The sequence below is a fragment of the Oncorhynchus mykiss genome, chromosome 25, assembly GCF_057628025.1.
Source record: "Oncorhynchus mykiss isolate SJ-2025 chromosome 25, ASM5762802v1, whole genome shotgun sequence".
NCBI classification, from domain to species: Eukaryota; Metazoa; Chordata; class Actinopteri; order Salmoniformes; family Salmonidae; genus Oncorhynchus; species Oncorhynchus mykiss.
The window spans coordinates 18551721-18574686 of record NC_143046.1 but is presented as its reverse complement, the minus strand read 5'-3'; the positions used below and the strand labels follow the sequence as shown (position 1 = coordinate 18574686).

The following is a 22966-nucleotide window of genomic DNA, read 5'->3' as shown; positions in this document are numbered from 1 at the left end:
CCGAGTTCCAAACTGCTGCTGGAAGCAACGTCAGCACAAGGACTGTTCGTCGAGAGCTTCATAAAATGGGTTTCCATGGCCGAGCAGGCTCACACCAGCCTAAGATCACCATGCACAATGCCAAGCGTCGGCTGGAGTGGTGTAAAGCTCACCGCCATTGGACTCTTGAGCAGTGGAAACGCGTTCTCTGGAGTGATAAATCACGCTTCACCATCTGGCAGTCCGATGGATGAATCTGGGGTTGGCGGATGCCAGGAGAACGCTACCTGCCCAAATGCATAGTGCCAACTGTAAGGTTTGGTGGAGGTGGAATAATGGTCTGGGGCTGTTTTTCATGATTCAGGCTAGGTTCCCTTAGTTCCATTGAAGGGAAATCTTAATGCTACAGCATACAATGACATCCTAGACGATTCTGCACTTCCAACTTTGTGGCAACAGTTTGGGGAAGGCCCTTTCCTTTTTCAGCATAATGCCCCTGTGCACAAAGCGAGGTCCATACAGAAATGGTTTGTCAAGATCGGTGTGGAAGAACTTGACTGACCTGCACAGAGCTCTGACCTTAACCCCATCGAACACCTTTAGGATGAATTGTAACGCCGACTGTAAGCCAGGACTAATCACCCAACATCAGTGCCCAACTTCACTAATGTTCTTGTGGCTGAATGGAAGCAAGTCCCCTCAGCAATGTTCCAACATCTAGTGGAAAGCCTTCCTAGAAGAGTGGAGGATGTTATAGCAGCAAAGGGGGGACCAACTACATATTAATGCCAATGATTTTGGAATGAGATGTTTGACGAGCAGGTTTCCACATACTTTTGGTCATGTAGTGCATTTCACTTAACCTTGGCCAGATTAGTGCAAACTAACTTTAGATTCGGCCTTGCTTCAGAAAATGTTGTACTAGTGCGTTGAAGTTTTTCAAATATTGAAAAACAAAAAGATTTAAAGTCCTCTATACATTTATCTTATCATACGCACGCGCACACACACACTCAACAACGACAGTGTATGAAGTGACAAGCTTCCTCAGGAGAGGACTGACCATTTGCTCTCAGCACTGTCATGTGACCTTTCAAGGCTTTCAGCTTACACTATCATTTATACTACCATATTATTTGACCTTTCACCTATACATTTCCATGTTAGACTAGGACTGTAGTCTACAGTATTAGATAAAGGCAGTAGTTCACTAGAGTTACAGGGCTGTGTCCTTAAATGCACTCTCTTCCCTCTATAGTCCACCTCTACTATAGGGTAGTGCACTATAAAGGGAATAGGGTACCATCTGAGAGGCTACCACAGGTCCTTTTGAGGAAATGGCTGACTTGCCAAAGCCCCTTTGCCTCCAAATGCACGTGTTTTTCTTCCCCCTTCATTATCCCTGCTGCCTGGTTAAGGTCTTAAACACTGGGTGACTGCTGTGTTTCTCAGTGATGGTGACAGTAATTATCAGCCTGCTGAGGTTGAGACTTCCGCTCTCCCCTCTTCATCAATAACAACATAGTGCTGACTCCTATATCATTCACTGTCCATGAGAAACTGCACTGAGACTGATCCTGGTACAGAGATTATTTCTAATCGTCACTTCCAAATGAGTTATTCATTAGCAGTTTATTAGTTTTTATGCTCGCTGTTTCTTTCTTCACAGAGAAGGGAATATCAGTTACATGGACCTGTCTCTGGTTCTGGCTGTTGTCAGACTGGGGTTGATACAGTGAGGTAGAGGTCATGGCTGTGTCTCAAATGGCACCCTATTCCCGCCTGCATAGTGCTCTTCCCTATGGGCCCTGGGAAAAAGTATTGCACTATGTAGGGAATAGGGTGTTCCATTCGGGACTCACCCCATGTCTGTTAGGCCTGTCTCCCGGAGGCCCCTTATCTGACATCACTGCCAGTCGGGCCCTGAGCTCAGCTCCTGATACAAACCAGACACTGTGGATGCGTCTGGGTGATCATTTACGGCATCTGTGGGTGCTCGTATGCCGTAAGCATTAGTGTAAAGTGGATTTTGGATGCGTGTATTTATGTTCAGCTTTCTATAGGACATTAGTGGTGTGTGGTGAATCAACCAGGGGTGTGCTGTCATTGTCTATTTTAGAGACCCTGTTTCTCTTGATTGGCAAAAATGAATCCACCCGTTGGACTTGGGATAAATGTAGCCTACATGCCTGCAATTGTCCAAAGTTGTTTTTCTAGGCAGCAGTAGCCAGTACTGGAGGTGTGTTGACAGTTCTGTTGCTGTGGTCACTTAGAATCCAGAGAGGGAGAGTTTCATCATTTGTGGATGGAGAAATATGGACTCTGGATAAACTTGCACCATTCTTGTGAAATTATTTTTAGCTGACTCCCCCCTCTTAACTGTTTGAGGGACCATCTCGAGAACCCTGGCAGTACATGTCAGAACATGGCTACATTCCATTTGTTGAAAGTTTAGAATGCATGTGTAGAGTGATTTAGGAAAGGGACAGAGACTGGGAGAGTTGACAGATAGAAGGGCTTTCTTTATCACCAGACTGCTGTCAAAACACTGATGAAATACATTGAGGTTAAATGCTTATTGTTCTGTTTAAGCTCTGTCAGTTAGACGAGCTCCTTGTTCCAAAGATGTCGATGATTTCAAGAGTTACTTTCCAAACACACACACACACTACATTCCGTCTCCGTGGTATCTCCAGTCTCTAAAGTTGGACTCGGGTCCTTCTGTTTGGATGGACGGTGGACGGGCTGTGAAAGTGATTATCTGAACCGGCAGAAAAACAGCAGAGTTCCTGGTGTCTGTGGTGGTGGTACAGCAGCTGTCTCAGCTCCCTCTGTCCCCCTCTCTGACACAGTGACAATCACTAGCTCCTGCACTCTCATCGGAAGTCAATGGTATCCTCATTAGAGATCTATTGTCAGGTTTCAACAGGTTCAGTATGTGGGTGTTATCAGTATGTCATATTGCCTTGTTTAATTATCATTACAAGGACTCAATGGTCCAATGTCACTTTGATCTATTGGGAGTGTATGAATAGGCTGTGAGTGGCACTTGTTCTGTTGGGGAATCAGTCTGTTTCTGAACACTGTGTACAGTATTAGAATCTGTTAGCCAGTCAATAGGCTAGGAATAGGTTGGGCCTTGCCATGTCTGTGTGAGAATTTCCCAGCTGTTGACTTGATATGGTTACGAGCCACAACCAAACACTGGAAAAGGTGGTGTGTTGTTGAGTTCTGTTTCTTATCACCTGTTTAGCTGATTCCTGCCAGCACTGGACATGGATTACCGTAGTATCTGTAGAAGAAGAGACCGCGGTGGATTCAAAAGTGAATGTTAATTACTGTATGTAAAGAATATTACTATTTTAAATAAGGATGTTCGATAATAACCCTCCATTATTATTGTCCCCCACTTTACAGACCTTTCTATGATCATTTGTCTGCCTGCCCTTTCTTCCTCTTCCTTTGTAGCTACAGATGTTGGGTCTTAATTTGAGCCAGTTTGCTACAGCAGGAAAATTATCCTGCAGCAAAAGGACATGTGAATTATTATGTGGACTATAATTAATGGACATTTTTGTAGAGGTTTTTTATTTAGGGCAAATCAAGTCTGAATTTTCAAAATAGAAATTACAAACTCGTAAGACTCAAAGTCTTTTTAACTCAAATACACTACAAGTTTGCAAATTCTCAGCAACAAAAGAGTAATCAAATTAAGATCCTACATCTGTATGTTTTTTTCACATAACATTTCCAGACCATTAGATCTGAATGTGGATTGATTACTGGAGGTTTTATTGATCTTGCGGAGGGTCATTGTAAACCTTGTGTATGATATCATTATGGTGGAGGTCTGGGAAATGTAGACATTCAGAGACGAGGGTAGCGTGTCCTCCAAATGACATGAAGTGCTCACATACACTGAGTGTACAAAACATTAGGAACACCTTCCTAATATTGAGTCGCACCCCATTTTCCCCTCTGAACAGCCTAAATTCATCAGGCCATAGACTACAAGGTGTCGAAAGCATTCCACAGGGATGCTGGCCCATGTTGACTCCAATGCTTCCCACAATTGTCAAGTTGGCTTGAAGTCCTTTGGGTGGTGGGTACACACAAGAAACTGTTGAGCATGGAAAAACCCAGCAGCGTTGCAGTTCTTGACACTCAAACCGGTGCACCTGGCACCTACTACCATACCCCGTTCAAAGGCACTTAAATCTTTTGGCACTTAAATAATACAGCGTTCAAAGGAACTTAAGTCTTGCCCATTCACCCTTTGAATGACACACATACACAATCCATGTCTCAATTGTCTTGAGGATTAAAAATCCTTCTTTAACCTGTCTCCTCCCCTTCATCTACACTGTTCTGAAGTGGATTTAACAGGTGACATCAATAAGGGATCATAGCTTTCACCTTGTCAAGCTGTCATGGAAAGAGCAGGTGCTCGTAATGTTTTGTACACTCAGTGTATTTGTTCAATTAAACTGAAAAGGCGTTTGACAAATCAGACCCTCAGTAAGATTACATGTGGGGTCCACCGCAGACAAACCAATAATGATTTGTCTTTATCCTTGGAAGTAGGAGATAAAGGCAAATGTATTAATTATCAGCTTTCTGTCATGCTGTCCCAATAATGATACTACTTCATTCATTACCATCCCTCTGTCATGCTGTCCCAATGATGATACTAGTTTATTCATTACCATCCCTGTCATGCTGTCCCAATGATACTAGTTTATTCATTACCAGCCCACTGTCATGCTGTCCCAATGATGATACTAGTTTATTCATTACCAGCCCACTGTCATGCTGTCCCAATGATCTTATATCTAGCTGGCACTGAATCTACTGTATGTTAGAGGTATAGCATAGAAATATGATATAAAAACAATGATTTAATGTATGGTGGAGGAAGGGGGGGAGGGGTTGTGGTAGTAATGAACCCTTCTGGTGTCGTCCCTTGGGAAGGTCACTGCACAGCCAGGCCCTCTCCTGCTACTCAGTGAGGTGTAAATGCCTCTCTGTCAGCCTATTGTCAGGAGGCCTTTATGTATGTGTGCGTCCCAAATGGCACCCTATTTCCTATGTAGTGCATTACTTTTCACCAGGGCCCATACGGTGCACTATAAAGGGAAATGAGTGCCTTTTTTGACACACCCTATCTTATTTGCTCCGCTCTGCCTTTTACCACTGCTGCCTGCTACTACCACCACCTTAAAGTGACCTCCGCTCAGCTGTGAGGAGGTTGTCCCATTCTGCAGTCTGTCGCTCTCTTAGGGAGAATATGGTAAAGCTCTCAGCACTCAGATAGCAGGGCCAATGGAGTGCCGTTTTCAGTAGTGCCTCAGTCAGATGTAGTTGGAGCAGTCCTAGAGAGGAGTGTGTGTGGAGGTGGTGTCCACCTGTGCTGCTGTCATTTGTGTCTTGGTGTGCTGGGCCTCTGTAGCCTGGGGGAGACTCCCTGAGGCTGGACCATGGGCTGCTCAGGGAGCAGAGCGTGCCTTAGCCCTCCCTGCTCTGGAGACCGGGTAAAGGACTTCTATCTTTTGTTCTACTCTGTCTGTAATGGGGATGGGGAGCAGGTGACAGGACTGACTCTGCTAACTCTGTGTCTCACTGACCCTTCATTAGAGGATACAATTTTTTATTTGACTTGTCTTTTCTGTGCCTGACTCATTAGCCTCTGTCTATTTTTTGTGTTCTGTTATCCTTCTTCTCTGAGGGAGATTGTTCCAGGACAGTATCAGGGCCTGTGGTCCTCAGTTAGTGCTGTGTCCGGTGGATTTGTTGAGGAGTATAAGACCGGTTAGTGGGGGATTCCCTCTGCGTCAGTTTGGGAGGAGCACTGCAGCTAGGGCAGCCTCTGTAAAGATGGGGAGAGGGAGAGAGAGAGCGAGTAGGGGGAAGTAGAAAGAGGAGAATGTCAAATAGCTGGGGGTAGAGAGAATGGGTGTTAGGGTTTCTGTCTCAGCTCAGTTGCATAGGGGTTGGGGGGAGGGGGCTTTGCCTGACATGTTTTCTCAATGTGTTGCATTTGTTAGCTGAGGAGCAATATAACTGTGCTATTTGGCTCAATATCCTGTTAATGAAATGAAGTTGAGATGGAGAGGTCTTGTACACTAATGAAGCTGTTACTGTCATTGGATTTATCCCAGAAGTGCTTGTCATGAATCAACAATGTGCGTCTGTGTGCATCTAAAATGACCGTCTCGTATTCAAAAGGATATTGAATTGAAAGCTGTTATACGAATGACATTTTTTAGGTTCTTCTTACTGAATTGTGTGTGTGTGTGGGGCTCAAGCCTGTTGCAGTGTGCCAGCGAACCAAAGCCCCAAACTGAGTTTAAATGACCACTAACAGTGTGTTTGTTTCCCAGCATGATGAGGTCATTAAGCAGCGCAGGGACCTGTCCCAGGAACTGATGACCTTGAAGGGAGAGCTCGGTAAGTAAGGTCACCACAGAGACAACCCTAACCGCTTCGGGGTTAACTTTCCCCTAGGTACAGATCTAGAATCAGCTTCTCCTCCCTCTCCTAACCTTAACCATTAGTGGGATAAATTATACACTGACCCAAGATCAGTGTCTAGGGGACACGTCAATACTTAGTGAAGTATTGACGTGTCCCCTAGACACTGATCTTGGGTCAGTGTATAATGTCAGGATTCAGGACGTTTACTTAAGCTATCACTACGGCTAACATTAAACAGATAGGGCTCAATGCTACTTTGTTTTGTTTGTGCAGCTATTATTTGTCAGAGCACTTAGCACTAGGCTCAGACCCAACCCTTAGCACTAGGCTCAGACCCAAGAACAACTCGTGGGCTTTGCCTTGACAGTGATGTTGTGTTTTCAGCGTGTGGGGAGGAAGCTCAGAAACCATCTTTGTGACTATCTTTTGGAGAAAAAAACATTGCTGCCATGACTGAGTGAAATAAGCAGCTTAAGTCTGTCACAAGCCAAACAGTGGCAGTGTCATCAGACAGTTCTTCTATTGCATGTATTCCCTTTGCCTCTTATCTGCCCTGTAATTAGATTCTCCCCCTCCTTCCCTGGTTAATTTGTTCTGTCCTCCACCGAGGAGAGGATGGGACGCCCAGAACCGACGTAGTATAGAAGTGTGTGTGTCTGCTTTATTAGCCCCGGCCTCTGTTCTGAGTGTCTGCAGCATGTTCCCTTGAGGGTTCTTTAGGTTGGTGTCTGGCCCCCATAGAGGCTGTTAGGGATATTCTTGTCTCATTGCGCACCAGCGACTCCTGTGGCGGGCCGGGCGCAGTGCACGCTAACCAAGGTGGCCAGGTGCACTGTGTTTCCTCCGGCGCATTGGTGCGGCTGGCTTCCGGGTTGGATGCGCGCTGTGTTAAGAAGCAGTGCGGCTTGGTTGGGTTGTGTATCGGAGGACCCATGACTTTCAACCTTCGTCTCTCCCGAGCCCGTACGGGAGTTGTAGCGATGAGACAAGATAGTAGTAGCTACTACAACAATTGGATACCACGAAAAAGGGGTAAAAAAAATAATGATGTTAAATTGGTTTCTGTGAATTCATGACAATAATGCATCAGTGATGGGTATTTCCTGCAACTTTCTGAAGTAATGCCTGTAATGCCTGTTTCTGTGTGCCTATGTGTTATGTCGCCAGTTAGCATGCAGAAATGGTAATTTTAAAAAAACAAACAATAAAATGTTGATGGGGGGGGGGGGGGGGTCCCTGGACCTTAAAATACCCCCTGATAAGTATTGTTGTGGACTTAGAAAATCGAATTTAGTTGTTTTTCTATAAAGAAACAGGAGATTATTTAGTCAAAACCTGAAGGGGAAAAACTGTGGGGAAATCCAAAACCTGGAACAACTAAACTGAGCTCTGAATTGGTCCGATGTTCCAGTGCTCTGTGTGTTCCTGTCTGGGGAGACTGAGGTGATCATGACATCATGCTAAACCTTGTAGGCACACCAACGAGCCAAACTCCCCATACCCGTGGGCACTATTTATTGTCTATTGTGGTTTGTTTGGAAAGTTAGGATTATTGAGATTAATCAAATGTGTATAATGTACTTGTTGTTCTCTGTAAATATTTTATTGCGCTTCACAGCAATCTTTTTTTACGTTTCCATGTGAACTTTTTTTTCCCCTCACCTTTTTGTGTCCTCAACAGTTTGCAGCCCTGTATTAAGTCTATCTGTTCTGTTCCTGTGGGGCTGCAAGGGTCTGACTGGGGAATAGTGTGGCTCCACCCCTCCATGTTGGTGGTCAGACAATGTACCTCAGCCTTGGGGCCAGCACATGACTCCCCTTCCCATTAAGCCCAGTGTATCAGCTTCTAATAGATAATGACCCCCAGACAGTTCTACAGACAGACCCACTAGGGTTGTTGGTACATGGTAGTACTGTACAGGGGGAGGGGAGGAAGGCAAAGACCACAAGGCATTTATCCTGAGCCCAACACTTACCGTCAGTGATTCCGTCCCAAATGGCACCCTATTTCCTATAAAGTGCACTACTTTTGACTAGAGCCCTGTATAGGCCCTGGGAATAGGGTATACTTTACCCCATCCCTCAGACAGTATTCTGCATAGCCAGTATGGGCTTGCTCCCCCAATGATGTCACCACTCCACTCACAGCAGCTGGCTAATTATAGTGTACTGCATTGTCTGTTTGGGCCACCTCCAGTTTCATGACATGACATACTATCCTTTCATATTAACTCTTCACCAATATAAATTACTAGCGCTTCATAGTTTTTTTCCTGCCTCACCACCTAGTAGCTGGAATTGGGGCACATTCAAAGCCATCACCCTGACAAGAATCCAAGACCAGTAACTTTTAGATATGGCTTCAGCCCCAATCCCCAGATGGGCCTTTACAGTGTGTTTTAGTGCGATGAATTTAGCCTGGCTCCTATGACCATATCCCCTGTTATACTTCATGCCTGTGGAGTGCAGGGCTCAACCTGATGTGTTTGTTTGGGCTCTGTCCCTGTAGGTCTGGGGTTCTATTTCTTCTCACTCCCACACTTTTGATATGATGCTATATATTACACTTAGACATTTTTATCATTTTAAAATATTTAACGCACCTGTTGGAAAGAGTCAAAGTAAATGGATACTATATAAATATTATGTGCGTAAGCCATTTGTTACTTTTTTTTACACAAAATAGTTGCCTCAGTATTGCTTCATTACCATCACTCTGAACAAAATGAACAATTATAGTGGTAAGTCAACATTTTACGTCAAATCACAAAAGAACTGCCAAGTGAAAGTGGAGAACAAGGATATGACATGGAGAGTATCATATCTCCACCTCCAAGAAATGTCACTTTGAATATTGCTTATACTGAGTCATTACCGCAACGTCGGTAAAACAAAAAACATTTCTTACATTTTAGGCATTTAGCAGACGCTCTAATCCAAAGCGATTTTAGAGTAGTGAGTGCATTCATTTTCATATTTTTTTTCCAAACTGGTCCCCCATGGGAATCGAACCAACAACATTGGCTTTGCAAGCGCCGTGCTCTACCAACTGAGCCAATTAATCTAGATTGTCCTCTATTTGAAATTATATATCTCATTATGTTGTGGTTGGAATTAACAAATGATGGCTGATTCTACTAACCAAGTAAACCTTGTGGCCTGGCAGTGAAATCCCAAAATGTTGCCAATTGCCATAATCACAACAAAATGTCGGTAATGACTATTTCCAGGTTATTACCAGAAGTAGCTTATTTTTCAATGGGAATACCCCTGCTTAATACTGCTTATCAAAATTATATTTTACTTTCTTTATAGCAATCAATGATAATCCATTTCCAACCACTTATTTTTAACTAGTCCAATTTACTATTACCGCCACAATGTACACATACAGTTGAAGTCGGAAGTTTACATAGACTTAGGTTGGAGTCATTAAAACTCGTTTTTCAACCACTCCACAAATTTCTTGTTGACAAACTATAGTTTTGGCAAGTCGGTTAGGACTACTTTGTGCTTGACACAAGTAGTTTTTTCAACAATTATTTACAGACCGATTTTCACTTATAAATCATTGTATCACAATTCCAGTGGGTCAGAAGTTTACATACACTAAGTTGACTGTGCCTTTAAACAGCTTGGAAAATTCCAGAAAATGTCATGGATTTAGAATTTTCTGATAGGCTAATTGACGTCATTTGAGTCAATTGGAGGTATACCTGTGGATGTATTTCAAGGCCTATCTTCAAACAACGACTCTTTGCTTGACATCATGGGGAAATCAAAAGAAATCAGCCCTCAGAAAACAAATTGTAGACCTCCACAAATCTGGTTCATCCTTGGGAGCAATTTCCAAATGCCTGAAGGTACCACGTTCATACAATAGTAAGCAAGTACAAACACAATGGGACCACGCAGCTGTCATACCGCTCAGGAAGGAGACGCGTTCTGTCTCCAAGAGATGAATGTACTTTGGTGCGAAAAGTGCAAATCAATCCCAGAACAACAACAAAGGACCTTGTGAAGATGCTGGAGGAAACAGGTACAAAAGTATCAATATCCACAGTAAAACGAGTCCTATATCGACATAACTTGAAAGGCCTCTCAGCAAGGAAGAAGCCACTGCTCCAAAACCTCCATAAAAAAGCCAGACTACGGTTTGCAACTGCACATAGGGACAAAGATCATACTTTTTGGAGAAATGTCCTCTGGTCTGATGAAACAAAAATAGAACTGTTTGGCCATAATGACCATCGTTATGTTTGGAGGAAAAAGGGGGAGGCTTCCAAGCTGAAGAACACCATCCCAACCGTGAAGCACGGGGGTGGCAGCATCATGTTGTGGGGGTGCTTTGTTGCAGGAGGGCTGGTGCACTTCACAAAATAAATGGCATTGACCCCAAGCATACTTCCAAAGTTGGGGCAAAATGGCTTAAGTAACAAAGTCAAGGTATTGGAGTGGCCATCACAAAGCCCTGACCTCATTCGTATAGAAAATGTATGGGCAGAACTGAAAAAGCGTGTGTGAGCAAGGAGGCCTACAAACCTGACTCAGTTACACCAGCTCTGACAGGAGGAATGGGCCAAAATTCACCCAACTTATTGTGGGAAGCTTGTGGAAGGCTACCTGGAACGTTTGACCCAAGTTAAACAATTTAAATGCAATGCTACCAAATACTAATTGACTGTATGTAAAACTTCTGACCCACTGGGAATGTGACGAAATAAATAAAAGCTGAAATAAATCATTCTCTATTATTCTGACATTTCACATTCTTAAAATAAAGTGGTAATCCTAACTGACCTAAGACAGGGAATTTTTACTAGGATTAAATGTCAGGAATTGTGAAACTGAGTTTAAATGTATTTGGCTAAGATATATGTAAACTTCTGACTTCAATTGTACTTCAAGTGTAACACACTTGTTCCCAATATACTGTAACTACTGGAAAAAAGATAAACGTATAACAATTTCAACTAGAAATTGCATTGTTGATGGTAGCTTACATGCAGGTATACAATCACAGCCAGTGCAGGCCAGTATTTATGGTTTAAGGAATTTAAATAATTAATGTGGTAGTATCCTATAGACGGATAAACCAAATATTCCAAAACCCATTATGCTTTAAACTAAAATAGAATGCTAAAGATGTTTTGTGAAAATCGAGTAAAATCAAATTTTGTGTGATTTTAAAAAATGCCAAAGGTGCCCATAGTTGCAGAATCACCAGAGCCAGTTCCCTGGCTCCCAGGGTGATATACCATCTGTGTAACAACCACAGCCTCACTTGTCAGGGTCCCCTATCCTAGACATGTCTTTTCTGTACTGTAGGCTGGAGCTGGTTCTTTACATTTGATTTATGTTTAGCTGTTTGTCTCATCGGGTAGAAACCGTCTGCTTGGCATTTTTTCCTGAGACGTAGTTCTAGATGGACGACATGGCTGACTGGTACACATGATCAAGAACCTCAAATTCCCCTTTCTCCTGAAACGTTCACTTCCCCAATCCTTTTAACGTGTGAATCCCATCTAATCACTGTAGTGAACATGTCTTGTTTTATGAAGGTTGCCATAGAGCTCCTATTGTACATCTAGGAAGGTTGCCACCATTAAACATATTGCATAAGAAGATTCATATTCTGACACGTGCCTGCAGAAGGGCACCAAGCATAGAATTAGAATGATTTCTATTGCACCAACAGCTGGAAGTAGCCTTTAATACCCATCCATCCCTGCCCACTTGTAAATCGAGAGCTATTGAGCTATTCTGTTCATACTGGTAGGATTGTGTGTCAGGGATCAACCTCCATATGTATGTCACCTGCTACACATGGAGACAGTAGATACTACCCTGTTGTACACAGCTGCCACTCTTATGTCATCGCCAGCCAACGTAAATCCTCACGGGCTGGCAAGGCCAACTGCTGGGCATGACACTGGCACTGGCATCTGTTCTGTCTATACCAGGAATGTGGCACAGCACGCAAGGGCCCACCAGAGCCGTGTGTCTGTTGCTTAGTTTATATTAGTGTCTCCCAACTCCAGTCCTCCAGTACCCCCAGCAGCATGTACATTGTGTTGGACATGCTGCTGTTTCTACTGTCTATGTTCAAACTGTAAAGCTGGTGTACTGTTCTACTGTAGCAGACATATGTTGCAAGTAGGACAGAAGTGAGTCAATATAAAAAAAATACCAAGGACTTGACACTGATTTCAGACAATTGTGAAAATGTGTTTTTGATAACTCATGGGTATGTCTTTGTACTGCCAATAAGGCAGTGTGCTCTGTAGTCAGCCAGAGGCGGGCACTGGGTAAGGCAGTGTGCTCTGTAGTCAGCCAGAGGCGGGCACTGGGTAAGGCAGTGTGCTCTGTAGTCAGCCAGAGGCGGGCACTGGGTAAGGCAGTGTGCTCTGTAGTCAGCCAGAGGCGGGCACTGGGTAAGGCAGTGTGCTCTGTAGTCAGCCAGAGGCGGGCACTGGGTAAGGCAGTGTGCTCTGTAGTCAGCCAGAGGCGGGCACTGGGTAAGGCAGTGTGCTCTGTAGTCAGCCAGAGGCGGGCACTGGGTAAGGCAGTGTGCTCTGTAGTCAGCCAGAGGCGGGCACTGGGTAAGGCAGTGTGCTCTGTAGTCAGCCAGAGGCGGGCACTGGGTAAGGCAGTGTGCTCTGTAGTCAGCCAGAGGCGGGCACTGGGTAAGGCAGTGTGCTCTGTAGTCAGCCAGAGGCGGGCACTGGGTAAGGCAGTGTGCTCTGTAGTCAGCCAGAGGCGGGCACTGGGTAAGGCAGTGTGCTCTGTAGTCAGCCAGAGGCGGGCACTGGGTAAGGCAGTGTGCTCTGTAGTCAGCCAGAGGCGGGCACTGGGTAAGGCAGTGTGCTCTGTAGTCAGCCAGAGGCGGGCACTGGGTAAGGCAGTGTGCTCTGTAGTCAGCCAGAGGCGGGCACTGGGTAAGGCAGTGTGCTCTGTAGTCAGCCAGAGGCGGGCACTGGGTAAGGCAGTGTGCTCTGTAGTCAGCCAGAGGCGGGCACTGGGTAAGGCAGTGTGCTCTGTAGTCAGCCAGAGGCGGGCACTGGGTAAGGCAGTGTGCTCTGTAGTCAGCCAGAGGCGGGCACTGGGTAAGGCAGTGTGCTCTGTAGTCAGCCAGAGGCGGGCACTGGGTAAGGCAGTGTGCTCTGTAGTCAGCCAGAGGCGGGCACTGGGTAAGGCAGTGTGCTCTGTAGTCAGCCAGAGGCGGGCACTGGGTAAGGCAGTGTGCTCTGTAGTCAGCCAGAGGCGGGCACTGGGTAAGGCAGTGTGCTCTGTAGTCAGCCAGAGGCGGGCACTGGGTAAGGCAGTGTGCTCTGTAGTCAGCCAGAGGCGGGCACTGGGTAAGGCAGTGTGCTCTGTAGTCAGCCAGAGGCGGGCACTGGGTAAGGCAGTGTGCTCTGTAGTCAGCCAGAGGCGGGCACTGGGTAAGGCAGTGTGCTCTGTAGTCAGCCAGAGGCGGGCACTGGGTAAGGCAGTGTGCTCTGTAGTCAGCCAGAGGCGGGCACTGGGTAAGGCAGTGTGCTCTGTAGTCAGCCAGAGGCGGGCACTGGGTAAGGCAGTGTGCTCTGTAGTCAGCCAGAGGCGGGCACTGGGTAAGGCAGTGTGCTCTGTAGTCAGCCAGAGGCGGGCACTGGGTAAGGCAGTGTGCTCTGTAGTCAGCCAGAGGCGGGCACTGGGTAAGGCAGTGTGCTCTGCAGTCAGCCAGAGGCGGGCACTGGGTAAGGCAGTGTGCTCTGCAGTCAGCCAGAGGCGGGCACTGGGTTATATTTTTATAAATGCGTTTGCCTTTCCAATGCTGTATGTCGTAACATGAGCCTCGAGTTTTACTGTTCAGTTGTTCCCAAAGTGTTTACTTGCCCCTGTGCACGCAGGGTGAATTTCAATACTCTTATTTCCCCTTTCTCAGAACTGACCATTTCTGATGTATTTACCGTCATTGACATTTTTATTTATTTCATCTTTAAATAAACATCCATGAAATGTCACATTGAAAAATGTAAATAAAGAAATCCAATAAGCACAACTAAGAGATTGCAGGCACACATGACTTGGAGTCTCAGTGCTGAACCCACTAGCCTTCTCAGCCCCTTTGTTAGACTGTTAGATTGTTTATCTAATGCTGTTCTTCTTTGATAAGATATGAGACAAACACATTTCCCGTTAGAAAATACAGTTCCACAAAACTAAATGATTTCCCCTCTGCTGTGGATCCTACTGGCACCCTGCAGTGAACTCGGCCCGCTCGTGTGAGTTGTTGGAGCGGGAGAAGGATGAGGTGTGTAGGGCATTGGAGGGCGTGCTCCAGACGATGCAGGAGCAGCACCACACAGAGCTGGCCCAGCTGGAGGAGAGGCTCAGGGTGTTCTACCAGGCCGAGTGGGACAAGATCCACCTGACCTACCAGGAGGAGGCAGACCGGTGCAAGGCCCTCATGGAGCAGCAGGTACATTAAAGCTACTGGCTGCGTCCCTAATGGAACCCTATTCCCTATATAGTGCACTACTTTTTTTTTACCAGAGCCCTATGAGATTTGGTCAAAAGTAGTGCACTACAAAGGGATTGGGGTGCCATTTGGGACGTAGAAGAGTGCCAATAGGCTAAACGTGGCTCTGTTCCTTCTTTTTACTGGAGAAGTCTGTTTATTTCAGATCAGTAAAAATGTAGAAGGGCTTGAGAGGATTGGAATGCACCCACAGTGTCAAGTCTTAATACAACTACACATGACACTGTCGCCCCCTCAGTCTCTCAGGGCTCAGTCCTGTCTGTCTGTCTGACAATGAGATAATTGTTTAGAGATTTGTTCATTCCTGACATACACAATATCCATCAGTGTCCTTTGCAGTCATTCTGTTGAGTCATTCACAGAGCGTACTACTCAGCTAGATTCATTTCAAGGAAAATTGGTCACTGCAGAAAGTAGTCCACAAATCAGACCTGGGGCTATCTGTCGGTATACTGTCAGCGTGGAGCTGGTTTCATCCTGATGCTGAAGGTTGCTCTATTGATGCTGACTGCACCCCAAATTACACACTGTTCCCTTTTATAGTGCGCTCATTTTGACCAAAGCCCTATGGACCCTAGTCAAAGTTGTGTACTTTAAAGGGAATAGTGTGCCATTTGGGGATGCATACTGTCTTACGCAAACTGACTCACTGAATAAAATTGAAATTCTATCTGTTTGGAATAAGTGTTTTTGGCAGTCTGTACTGTGTTGGTTTATTTGATCTTAAGTAGTTTAAAGGCCTAAAGGCTTTTCATGATCTATCCGTTACTATTGATGTGATGATTCATAATGCACCTGTTAAAGGGATACTTCGGGATTTTGTCAGTCAAGCCCTTTATCTGCTTCCCCAGAGTCGGGTGAAGCCCTTTATCTGCTTCCCCAGAGTCGGGTGAAGCCCTTTATCTGCTTCCCCAGAGCCGGGTGAACTCACGGATACCATTTTTAGGTCTCTGCATCCAGTATGAAGGAAGTTAAGAGTGTTTCATAAGCCAGCGTTAACTAGCGTTAGCTCAATGACTAAGTCTATGGTAAATACTAGCATGCTAGCAGTTACCATAGACTTACATTGCACTAACACTAGTTGACAATTGCATTAATGCTAGTTAGCAACTTCCTTAAAACTGCAAGCAGACACACATGGTGTCCATGAGTTAATTTGACTGGGGAAATAGATGGTGGTAATAGCTTTTTATACGTTGCTTTTGTTTTTGATTATGAATGTTCCTAAAACCATGTTCCTTCTCTTTTTGAAGATGACGGAGTTGAGAACCAGCCACGAGGCTGTGACGTTAGAGCTGGAGGCCAGCAACTCTGAACAGATCCAAGTGGTTAAACAGCAGTATGAAGAGTCTCTAAAAGGTACATTCATCCTGTCATGTACACCGTTTAAAAAATTACAAAATCTTAAGTAACTGCAAGGTAAAAATCAGCAAAGCACGTGTTAGTCATTTTTTTTTAACTGATTTTGACTGTCTTGCAATATAATTCTGTTAAACTGATCTCTCTCTCAGAGTTCCGTCAAGCTCATGAGCGGGAGCTGCAGACATTGGACAAAAAACTGAAGGAGGCTGAAGCCACTTTATCTGTAAGCTTCAGCTTCACATATCAAAATATATTCCAAGTTATTTTGTCTCGGGAGAGGTTAGGAGATCGTGTCCTCATGATGTGATGTTCATCAGGGCCAGATTCAGGAGCTCATCGAGGAGAACACGACCCTGAACCACAGGATAAAGGCAGAGGAGGACCAGAGGAGGGAGCTGGCTGAGAGAAGTCAGGTACTGCCAACACGCCACACCCCTCACATTCACTCTTATCTTACGGCCCACTCCAATAACGTTCCAAGATGAGTGTTATTGACACTAGGCAACAGCACTGCCCTATCTCCCTCCATAATAAAATGATGATGTCAGATATGCCATTTAGCAGACACCTTTGTCCAAAGCAACGTACAGTCATGCGTGCACATTTTACATATGGGTGGCCCTGGTAATTGAACCCACAATACCAACTGAGGCATACAGGACCTCCAGTGTGTATATATATTGATAGTTTTCTATTTTTGTCTTTATTTACTATATAGTGCACTCCTTCCAACCAGCGCCTCTGGTCAAAGCAGTGCATTATAAAGTGAATAGGGTGCCATTTCTGACACCACCCAAGAGTGCGTTGTTAAAGTTAGGCTGCTGTCGGTCATAATCAGTATTGAGTGGGTGACCTTTTCTTCTCAGCATTCTAACAATGCACATGAGGGGATTGAGATAAAGACCTCTGTACTACCCTTCCAGCCACACTGATAGACTAGAAATAGTCTGACAATAACTGCTAGCACCAACCCAGTGGTCCACTGCCTGCTTGGGGCTGTGGGAGTCATGCTGTATAGTTAAAACACCACACGGTGTATAGTTTTACAACCTAGAATGACTTTAATTCTCCCCTGCTATGTGATTGAAGGCATTGACTATGTTTGAATAAGGCTGTTGTGGTGAAAGTATTACCGCCACACCGGCGGTCATGACCGAGTCATGGTAATCTCCTCTTATGCAGTCTGGACATGCATTAGTAGTACCCCATTCGCTAACGATCATCACGTTGCTATTGGCCTGGTACTCAGGACTCTATTGTCCCTCTAACTACTATGACATCAACGCAAATACGATTGAAAATCACATCAAACACGTATCCAAACAGTTTCATGCTTTTAAAACTCACCTCACTGTGATTGATCAATTTGAAGAAAGAAGTTCAACAACAGGTTAAACTGAGTGTAAAACATGGTTGTTGTGGATGTTGTTTCAAAGCCTAATACAACGAAATAGACAGCACTTTATAAGGTGATGATTCATTCAAAACACTTATATGCAAAAAAATGTAATAATGATTGTGCCGTTTATATACTGAACAAATAAAAAACGCAACATTTAAAGTGTTGGTCCCAGAAATGTTCCTATGCACAAAAAGCTTATTTCTCTAGAATTTTGTGCACAAATGTGCTTACATCCCTGTTAGTGATTATTTCTCCTTTGCCAAGATAATCCATCCACCTGACATGTGTGGCAAATCAAGAAGCTGATTAAACAGCATGATCATTACACAGGTGTACCTTGTGCTGGGGGCAATAAAAGGCCACTGTAAAATGTGCCGTTTTGTCACGTAACACAATGCCAAGTTTTGAGGGAGTGTGCAATTGGCATGCTGACTGCAGGAATGTCCACCGGAGCTGTTAGCTGACAATTTGAATGTTAATTTCTCTACCGTAAGCAGCCTCAAGTTTTTTTTTAGAATTTGGCAGTATGCCCAACCGGCCTCACAACGTGTAACCACGCCAGCCCAGGACCTCTATGTCCGGCTTCTTCACAAGTGGTATCATCTGAGACCAGCCACCTTGGACATCTGATGAAACTGAGGAGTATTTCTTTCTGTAATAAAGCCCTTTTGTGGGGGGGAAAAATGCATTCTGATTGGCTGGGTCAGCTCCCGAGGGGGTGGGCCTGGCACCCAAGTGGGTGTGCCTATGCCCTCCCAGGCCCACCCATGGCTGCGCCCTTGACCAGTCATGTGAAATCCATAGATTAGGGCCTAATGAATTTATTTCAGGTGACTGATTTCCTTAAATGAGCTGTAACTCAGTAAAATAATTGACTTTGTTGCATGTTGTTTATTTTTGTTCCATATACAATACATAGCCTACTGCATATTACACACAGCAGAAAAACATTAAACTGATTCAAGATGTCTTTGGCACATAATTGGCCTAGCCTATACTCCAAAAATGGTTACAAATTAGTGATCGCCTTTGAGTGTGGACTGTATTATAATGCATACTGGATGGACCTTATGCTATTCTCCTAACGTTCTATTCATGAGTCTGGGAGAGAACTTATGGGCCTAGGCGATGCTGTTGGTTTATTGTGCAGGATGGCTTACAGAGTTTTTATTAGCTTAGTAATAGAGCTTTTTCTTTGTATGTAATTAATAGGCTGACATTACCTTTAGCTACAGAATATCTCACCACTGTGCATTTCCATCTTTCTCTCTCTCCTTCATTCCTTACTCCAGTGCGCAGAGTGGCTGAACAGATTTAACTTTGTTTCACAAAATGAAGCACTGGGTAGCTGCAGGAACAGCGTTGGAGAGCCCATGGCATACAGAGTTTGGGTGGAATATCACCTGTCGCGCAGTGAGGCTGCATGCTCCTTAAACAGTGATTGATGCTTGGAGTGAAATGACTGTAGTAGCCTTTCCTGCATAATAACTGACCACTGGAAATCAGTCTCCATTCGCTATATGACGGGATACTTTTTAAACCTGCCCCTGTTCCTGACCATTTGATGGTGTATATTCAATTGATTTCTCAAATCCTGCGCACCTGCTCCAGAATGGGAAAAATATCCTTTACGTTTTGTTAAACAAAATTGAATTATATAATGTTTCTTTAGACCTAAAATACATAATGGATGTATTGTGATGGTGTATACAGTTCATTAGACTTTTTTAAAATGTAGATGTTCCAAAGGCGGGCATCAGTGGCATGTATGCATGCGACTTGTACGAGGGGAGGCCTGGAGATGCTAAACATGTTTATTTTAATTAATGGTCAATGTCATGACCGCCACAGCCCTATGTGTGGCATGTATGTGTTGCTAGGGCTTACACAGTGGGGTGTTTTTGTCACCTAGGTATGTTACCCTCTGTTGAGTTGTTCATGGATTTAGGGTTGAATGAGTTATGGGAAGAGGTTAGCCTCATCTGGAATTATTACACTCATTCAGACCTCCCTTTTCCAGAAGGACTCCCTGTATTTGGAGCAGGAGCTGGAGAGCCTCAGTGTGGTGCTGAATATCAAGAACAAACAGCTGCATGAACAGAACCACAAACTGATGCAGAACAGTGTTACTCACCCTCTTTTTGTTCTGTTCCAGAAGGACTCCCACACCCTGTATCTGGAACAGGAACTGGAGAGCCTCAAGGTAGTGCTGGATATCAAGAACAAACAGCTGCACCAACAGGACCACAAACTGATGCAGATGGCCAAAATGGTGAGCACCATAGATACCACACCCACTCACTGTTAATGACATATAGTTCAGACATACATTTTAAGACCGATGCTTTTTTGATTTAGTCTTGCATTTTTAATGTTGTGGATTTTTTGTAGACGGAGAAAAGTGTTAAGCTGGACGAATGCCTTAAAAAAGTCCAGCAGGAGAATGAGGATCTGAAAGCCCGCATGGACAGACATGCTGCTCTGTCGAGGTAAAACAACCACTCCTTCTCTTACTCCTGTAGTCTTAAGTCAGCCTGGGAATGGGTGTCTATGGGCTTCTATGTATCCGGGTGTTTTTTGCTCTCTTAACTCCTGTCTTGACACCGCTTTCCAGACAACTGTCCACAGAGCAGGCGGTGCTGCAGGAGTCTCTCCATAAGGAATCAAAGGTGAACAAGCGTCTGTCTATGGAGAATGAGGAGCTCATCTGGAAGCTGCACAATGGGGACCCAAGCAGCCCCCACAAGCTGTCCCCCACCTCTCCCTCCCACCATTCCCTCGGCCTCCAATCACCTCGCAGCTCTGCCGTCTTCACCAGCCCCATCCAATCACCTCGCAGCTCTGCCGTCTTCTCCAGCCCTCCAGTCTCACCCAGATAACAGCAGCCCACCGCTTCCAGGAAGCAGACTCTTTCTCTCCTCTGATTGGACTGGGTCCAGGAAGCAGCCTCTCTCACTCCTTTCTGTTTGGACCGAGTCAACCCTCCGTACTTAAGAGCTATATTAGCTGGCCGGGATTGCCGCATGTCATCCAGAGATGGCTACAATATCCCTGAATGGCTCTACTTTCTGTTGACACTTACTACAGATCAATGACTCTATGAGAAAAGACTGTTGCACAGAAGCACTTACTGAGTGAGACCGCCTCTTGTTCTTTCTGCCTTGTCTGATATTATAGGACATCAGCCATAGGGTTAGGGTTATTATAGGACATCAGAGGGTTAGGGTTATTATAGGACATCAGAGGGTTAGGGTTATTATAGGACATCTCAGGACTATATAATGAGACACTATTTTTGTTACTCTTTCTCGTGGTCAGCAAAAGCGTGTTGCTGGTTTTCCCTCTGAAAATGGGAAGGAGTGGTGCTGGTGGCCAAAGGCAGACCTGTGTGTTGACTGACCGGGAATATGCTCTGCTCCTGTCTGTCATAATATTGCTATGAGAATCAGCACGGCTAGGAATCCAAAAATAACATTGAATCTCCCTTTGATTTGGAAATCAAACATGAATCCTGTAATCTGTATATTAATTGATGAAAATTAGGTAAACATAAACCCTTGTACAACACACAGTACTCAATAACATTGTGTTCACTCCTCATAGATCATTCATGAATGCTTTCACTGCAGGAACTTCGCTTTCAGTGATGCATGCACCACATGCTACATGCAATTGTCTTCATAAACTGGATATTAGCAATCATTTCCTGTGTTTTTAAAAGGTTAATGGCGTTTCCATGGTAATTAATGGGCGTCCTGCGCTTCCGAACTGTACTTTTTTTTTTTCCTGTTATTACCCGTCTACCGGTTATATAGACTTCTAACTGTTCAGTTCTACAGGTTATATAGACTTCTAACTGTTCAGTTCTACAGGTTATATAGACCTCTGTTCAGTTCTACCGGTTATATAGACCTCTAACTGTTCAGTTCTACAGGTTATATAGACCTCTAACTGTTCAGTTCTACAGGTTATATAGACCTCTAACTGTTCAGTTCTACCGGTTATATAGACTTCTAACTGTTCAGTTCTACAGGTTATATAGACCTCTAACTGTTCAGTTCTACAGGTTATATAGACCTCTAACTGTTCAGTTCTACAGGTTATATAGACCTCTAACTGTTCAGTTCTACAGGTTATATAGACCTCTAACTGTTCAGTTCTACCGGTTATATAGACTTCTAACTGTTCAGTTCTACCGGTTATATAGACTTCTAACTGTTCAGTTCTACAGGTTATATAGACTTCTAACTGTTCAGTTCTACAGGTTATATAGACCTCTGTTCAGTTCTACAGGTTATATAGACCTCTAACTGTTCAGTTCTACCGGTTATATAGACTTCTAACTGTTCAGTTCTACAGGTTATATAGACTTCTAACTGTTCAGTTCTACAGGTTATATAGACCTCTGTTCAGTTCTACAGGTTATATAGACTTCTAACTGTTCAGTTCTACAGGTTATATAGACTTCTAACTGTTCAGTTCTACAGGTTATATAGACTTCTAACTGTTCAGTTCTACAGGTTATATAGACCTCTGTTCAGTTCTACAGGTTATATAGACTTCTAACTGTTCAGTTCTACAGGTTATATAGACTTCTAACTGTTCAGTTCTACAGGTTATATAGACTTCTAACTGTTCCGTTCTACAGGTTATATAGACTTCTAACTGTTCAGTTCTACAGGTTATATAGACCTCTAACTGTTCAGTTAGGTTTCCTGATGACTCAAAGCTGTGTTTTTAATGTTCGTTGGTTTGTTTGACCATGGGACCAATTCAAATAAATGTTTGCATGTTTGATGACCTGTTATCTAGCACCCCTCCCTCATCCAATCCTCCTACTACAGCTTTAAAATGGGGGGTCTTTACAAAGATGTCACTAAGGTTAAAATGCAAGAAGAAGCTAAGCGTGATGGACGTGTTTTGGATATGTCACAAATTAGTACTTGTTTGGATGTGGAGATTACTGGTGTTGAAAAAACTGTTTAATATATGCAATTAATAAAGTCCTATTATGAAATCTAAAGCAGAGATATATTTATGGTGATGTATTCTGTTTCTTACTTGGTTGGTAGATGAAACTAGATTTTGTGTACAATTACCTCAACACTGCTTAGCTCTGTATACTGAACAAAAATGTTAACGCAACAATTTTACTGCGTTACAATTCATTCGGCCCTAATCTATGGATTTCACATGGGTGGGCCTGGGAAGGCACAGGCCCACCCACT

The 22966-nt window shown here is 44.2% G+C and overlaps 1 protein-coding gene across 3 annotated transcripts in view; it reads left to right on the top strand.

The window, feature by feature from the left end:
• mtus1a (microtubule associated tumor suppressor 1a) overlaps positions 1–22761 on the top strand; it is a 53962-nt gene extending 31201 nt beyond the window's left edge. For 2 of the 3 annotated variants that reach the window (XM_090220305.1, XM_021583494.3), the window contains exons 8-15: positions 6360–6426; positions 14700–14914; positions 16228–16333; positions 16486–16559; positions 16654–16749; positions 19894–20010; positions 20130–20227; positions 20353–22761. In XM_090220305.1, the coding sequence (XP_090076431.1) occupies positions 6360–6426; positions 14700–14914; positions 16228–16333; positions 16486–16559; positions 16654–16749; positions 19894–20010; positions 20130–20227; positions 20353–20617 (1038 nt within the window). In that variant the 3' untranslated portion in view covers positions 20618–22761. The remainder of the gene's footprint in view (positions 1–6359; positions 6427–14699; positions 14915–16227; positions 16334–16485; positions 16560–16653; positions 16750–19893; positions 20011–20129; positions 20228–20352) is intronic. The other variant, XM_090220306.1, reaches the window with a different exon arrangement.
• The last annotated feature ends 205 nt before the right edge of the window (positions 22762–22966 follow it).